The sequence below is a fragment of the Perognathus longimembris genome, chromosome 5 (assembly GCF_023159225.1).
Source record: "Perognathus longimembris pacificus isolate PPM17 chromosome 5, ASM2315922v1, whole genome shotgun sequence".
NCBI lineage: Eukaryota > Metazoa > Chordata > Mammalia > Rodentia > Heteromyidae > Perognathus > Perognathus longimembris.
The window spans coordinates 57,482,964-57,488,963 of record NC_063165.1 but is presented as its reverse complement, the minus strand read 5'-3'; the positions used below and the strand labels follow the sequence as shown (position 1 = coordinate 57,488,963).

General features: G+C 35.2%; 1 protein-coding gene across 2 annotated transcripts in view; it reads left to right on the top strand.

The window, feature by feature from the left end:
- The first annotated feature begins 779 nt into the window (after nucleotides 1-779).
- Tp63 (tumor protein p63) overlaps nucleotides 780-6,000 on the top strand; it is a 205,248-nt gene continuing 200,027 nt past the window's right edge. For both annotated transcript variants that reach the window (XM_048346957.1, XM_048346960.1), the window contains exon 1: nucleotides 780-866. In XM_048346957.1, the coding sequence (XP_048202914.1) occupies nucleotides 856-866 (11 nt within the window). In that variant the 5' untranslated portion in view covers nucleotides 780-855. The remainder of the gene's footprint in view (nucleotides 867-6,000) is intronic.

Genomic DNA, 6,000 nt, shown 5'->3' with positions numbered 1-6,000 from the left:
CAGAGGGGTTACAGTTTCATATGTAAGGCAGTGGGTACATTTCTTGTACAATTTGTTGAATCTATGAGTTTTATTCCAAAGTAGATAAAGTCAAAGCCAAACCACAAAGCAAAAAATGAGACCTAAGAGTGAGACTGAGAGAATCTAAAATAAACTAGAATGATTTCATTCATAAGCAGTGTGAAATAACTTGGTCAAATTCAAAATCCTCCAAAAATAATATGATTTCCTGTCTTAATACTGTGTTAAAAAATTATTACACATATATGTATAGGTGTGTTTAAGGCAGGGTATTTAAACAATTTGATAAAAGTTATTTTATTTAGAGCAGGCAAAATTTCTAAAGAGATGGGCATGGATATCTCTCTCTCTTAGTTAAGAGGTAGAGTGAGTTCGAGGTTAAATATAATCAAGGAATTTCCCTGTCTTTGCTATTTGAGATTGTGACCACAACAGGCGGTTGGCTGAAAGGGTGGCTGAAGCGGGGGAGGGAAGCAGATTAAACACACACACACACACACACACACACACACACACACACACACACACACACACACATTTTCCTAAACAGCCATGCAAAATTTCTTTAGCCTCAGAAGAAGGGACAGATAAACTCAAATCAAATCAGTATTCAGATTCAAGGAAATGTGATTTAGCTGGAGTGAGATGGCCACTCCTCAGACTTGTTACAAAAGTCCAGGCTGCTGAAATTAAACGCTGATGTTATTCATGCCAACATCCAATCAGGAGAGAGATCAGAAGTTCAGAGATGCCTCCAAGTTGCCAGCAAATGTGGCCACTATATGTCAAGAATTCTAAAGCCATAGGAGAGTGAGAAGAACAACTTTAGTGAGGATGCCCAGCTGGTAAGAATCAACTGTTTATGATACTTGAGGAATTTCATTGGCTAACTAGAAGGCTCCGCCTCTTTGCTAATATGTGGAAAGGGGAGGGGGGGGGCGAGGTAGGGGAAGTGCTTGAACTTCTATGTTTGATGGCATCTGACCATATTGCTTTTCACCTCCTGGCCACATATCTATATATACACAGGTATATGTGTATGTTTTATATAATTGCTCTCCATTTGTTGATACCAAAGAGAGTTGAAGGAAATGAATTGTGAAACGTCACGGTGTGCTACCCTACAGTACTGCCCCGACCCTTACATCCAGCGGTGAGTTTAAATGTGACATACTTCTATAAAATCTTAATTGGAGTACCTTGTGTGCGACGGATGTCTCTGCCTTGTAAAAATGGGACCTCCTCCTTGATCACTGGACACAGTGATACTATTTTGTACTTTAGGTAGGCTTAAAGTCGTCTATAGGCTTCTAGATTTCTCATTGGGCTTATCTCAGGATTTACAAAGAAACAATGTTTGAACTCACTTAATTGTTAAATACTTTAAGGTGTTTAGAATATATTAAATATTTTTCTCAGCATCCACCCACAGAAGAAATTTTATTGGGTATAATACAAGGATCTATGGAAAAAATCTTTCAAATCAAAATAAACTCTGGATAACTCTGATTTGCATGTTAAAATAGATAAATAGCCATTGTTACACAAAACAGATGGTGGCTTGTCATTTTAGCTCCAAGGAATATTTTCTTTTTGAAAAAAATGTTTCATAACAAACATCATCTTCTGACAAATCTGACTTAAAACCTGTGATTCTACTGTTTTTTGTTTGTGTTTTTGAGAAGAAATATTTGCCCAGCACTGACAAGGAATATTAGAGTGAACAATTTGTGTGTGTGTCTGTGTCTGTATGTGTGTGAGGGGAGACTGTTTTAAATTAGAGTTTGCTATTTTTAAACTGGTAAATGAAATCTGAACAGTGTTTTCCAGTCATAGAGTTATGAGAGATAGTCAAAGTCACATGAAGCAGTGTGGTGTTGTTAATTTAACAGTAGATTTGCCATGATTTTGTACTTTATGCAATTTATGAGAGCGTCTTCTGAGTGTGGAAAATGGCAGGGTTCAGAAGGGGTTAATTTGACATTTGCCACCTGTGCTTAGTGGAACTTCATACTAGAAGCAGAGTCAAGTAGCTCTGGCTGGGACTCACTAACTGTGCTATTGCCTAGCGGATTAGGAAAAACTGCGATCCGTTTTCATTAGCATGATTTGCCACCGTGTAGTAATACTAAAGTTTAGTACTATGCAGATGGTATTTATCTTCCTGTGACTTTCCTGGTGACCTTTGTGAGAACCAGGAAAGCTAATGCAATTTGGAAGACAGGTAGAAAATGGGGAAGAGGAGGAAAGGAAGGGAAGAAGGAAACAAGGCTGTGGTTGGTCTAAAACTTTGAAATGGGAAATGTGATTGGTGTACTTGATCCCCAGCTTGCTGACTGCTATAAACAGCAATAGTGGTTTAAAGAAAAAGTTGTCCTCTAGTTTGTCTTCTTAGATAATGTAGAAATAAGATTTAAATGGAGTTGGGGATGGGAATTGATTAAAAAATAATCATAAAAAGCAATACTAGAGACATTCTTGTCTTCAACATTATTCTATTAAAAGTTATCTTTTCAAACTATAATTCTAAGAACATAATTGTGATGGAACATCAAGTTTATGTTTCTCCTTAAAGGCTTTCCTAAAGTAGATATTTGGATCCACAGCAATTTTACAGAAACTTTTTTTCTATTGACCAACACATCTTGTCATGGAGGAATTTCGAGTGCTGTGACAGAAGCCTGTAAGCATAATTTAATAAAAAAAATTGTTTTTATATTGCTCTGATATCACATTAGTTTATGGATTAAATATCATTTCACTTTTTAACATGTTATAAAAATCTGGACAATCATAGTACTTTAAAAGTAGTTTACATTTTCTTTGATTTACCTGAACTTTAATACTGAGAAGTGTCACTTTTGGGGAAGACACAGGGTATTTGGGGAGCGGGGGCTATATTTCTGGAGGGTCAGGAAGCATCAATTTGTGGAATGAATTATTTTGGACTGTATTATGTTCATCTCATTTGTAATAAAAGTTACTCATCAAGTGATTTAGAGAAAAGAAAAATGTTTGCTACTGAGAATATTCTGTATACAAGGCACAGTGAGCCTAGTGAGTAACAATCTAGGACATGGTATCAAACACTTGTAATCTTACTTTTTGGGAGCAGAGACAGGAAAATTTAAGTCCAGCCTGTACTGTGTGGAAAAGCTCCAGCAGAAAGAAAGAAAAAAAGGAAAGAGAGAGAGAAGAAAAGAAAAGGGGAAGGAATGAAGAAGGGAGGAAAAAGAGAGAACAAAGTAAGAAAGAAAGAAAAAGAAAAGAAAGGAAGGAAAGCAGGGAGGCAAGCAAGGAAGGAAGAAAGAGGGGGGAGGAAAAGGAGGGAAAAGGGTAAGGGAGGGAAGAAGGAAGGACCAAAGAAAGGATAAGATATACTTAAAATCTTTATTTATTTAACTACTTATACTATACATTTAATAGCAGATATATTTTCCACAAATATTTTAATTTTGTTTACAAACTTAAAGAACGAGTTATAATATTTTTATCTCTCTTAGTGAATAACTAGCATAAGGACTTTGTCTAGTACTATGTATTGTCAGTGCAAACATTGAAAAATTCTCTCTGGAGCTCAATGAGTGATTGCATTTGACTTGGTTTTTCTAGGCAACCTTGTAGTTCTCAGTTTACAAAATCTATTTTAAGAAAGACCAAATTTAATCATTCCATAATAATCATAGTCATCTACATACTTAAATTTATCTTTCTTGACCTTGTCTTTAAAAAGAAGTCATGAAAGAGATTCTTAACAACAACAATAAAAAAATTAGACAGCAGGATTTCTTGGTATTCTTAAATCTAAGCTGCTTTAATTCATGAATTTCTGGTTAACATTAAATCTAGTAAATAACATGCTGTTTTCACAACTTGCTGAATATTCATGTCCAAAAGCAGGTTTTAATACATCGAAGAGAACATGAAGCTAGTGATTCAGCTGAAAATAAGATTTCATCCTTCCTTTCATTGGTTGTTTTGGGGGGCTGGGAGAAATTTTATCTTTTTCCTTCTCATCTGATATATGCACTGGGTTGTGCTCTGGATAATAATTTAGTCTTCTCAAAACTTTTCTGAAAATAAAGAAGACAGTTAAAACTATGGATCTTAATATATTATTCCTTTGATGATAGTGACAATTTATATAAAGAAAGAAGAACATATGGACAAAATGGTAAATATTGTCATATGATTATTAATTTTAACAAAATTCTCAAAATATGGTGAGATGATTCAAGATTAACAAATGAGTCAATGAGCTAGGTACCATTACTTTATACCCAAATGCCCATGCACATGATTGGGCAATTTATTTTCTTAAATGGATACTTAAAAACAAATCTAAAATTCAATGTTTTAGAAACTAATTTTGGTTGGTTTAGTTGACTTTTAGAAATTCCATCTAGTTTGAAAAATACCATATTTTTAAAGTAATGTATTCTGAGGTAGATTAAAATATTTTAAACTATCTTTCAAAAATGGAACAGTTAAAATAATAAAAGTAAATCAAGATTAAATTAGACATACAAGGCCTAAAAATAAAAGTAAACATAAATTACAGTTTGATCCACTTGTAAATCTTGCATATTCCTTTTGTTAGAGACTCAAAAGAAGCATGAGAAAGCTAAAATACTGAGTTAGAAGCATTTCTTGCATGAGTTATGTATTTATTATGAATTTTATGCCTTCAGTACTTTAGAGGTCAACTAACTGTGCTTTCTAAATAAGTCCTAAATAGGGGTCTTGGTAAGGTCCTGATAAGGCCTTATTCTCTCTGAAAGGCCCGTAGAGCCCTGAATTAGGCTTCCTCCACTAGCTTTCCACATCAGCTATCATCCTTTTTCCATTCAGTGCCTCAACAAGCTCACTTCTGAAGAATATGTTAACAATTCCTCTCTCCTCTGCTTTTTTGATGAGTTCACTGAATGGAATATGCTACCAGGAGATGGAAACTCAGAAAACTTAAGATACTGTTTTCCCTGACTAGCTCCCCATTGAGTTTTTTATTGAATGCGCTCCGTCCTGTCAAAAGCCCTTGCCACAGATTCAAGACTTGTGAAAAAGAGCTACCACTCTCCCCCATTTTTTTTTCTTTCAAGCTGAGTGGTGGTAACCGTTTCTAGCCACTGCTGGTTGCAGAGAGTAATACCACATCTGTTGCCTTTAATTACTTATTTTCTTGCCAGAATTATAACAAGATCAAATGATAAAATACACCAAAAGTAGTAGCATTGTGATATATGCCAGCTTCCAAAGTAATTCATTAATATATAATAGAATTTCTCTGTGTGGGTGTGCGTATGTGTGTGCATGCATGTGCACACACGTGTGTATGCACTCATGCTGGCACTGGGACTTGAAATGAGGCCTTAGTGTTGTGCCTTAACTTTTCCCCTCAAGGCTAGGCTCTATCACTTGAACCACAGTTCTACTTCTGGGTTTTTGGTGGTTAATTAGAGATAAGAATCTTTCCTTTTTTTCCCCTTTGATTTTATTTTTTAAAATATGTTTTTAAATTTATTGCAAAAGTGATGTGATGAACAAGGGGGTTTAGAGTTTCATAAGTAAGACAATAACTACATTACTTCAAGTCTTTCTTAGGGACTTTCCTGCTCTAGGGAGCTTTGAGCCATGGTTCCCAGGTCTCAGCCTCCTAAGTAGCTAGGATTACAGTTGTGAGCCACTGATGTTTGGGTTGATACTATAATTTCTAATGGAGGATAAGGAATTTCTGCATTCCAGCAAGGAAAGAGACCTTAGCTTTCTCCATAATGAACATTAGAAGGTTTTCCTACTGACAAAAAGGAATGAGCCAAGATGTTGTAGTGTGTCTCTCTTTATGTTTTGTAGTGGACGCAAGGCAGAGGATAAGAAGAGTTAGTTAGAAATGAACGTGGTTACAATTTATATAATGTATGGATAGGTTGTGATTAAGAAAAAGTGCTTTGAACTGTTACAATTGGAGTAAATGTTTCAAAA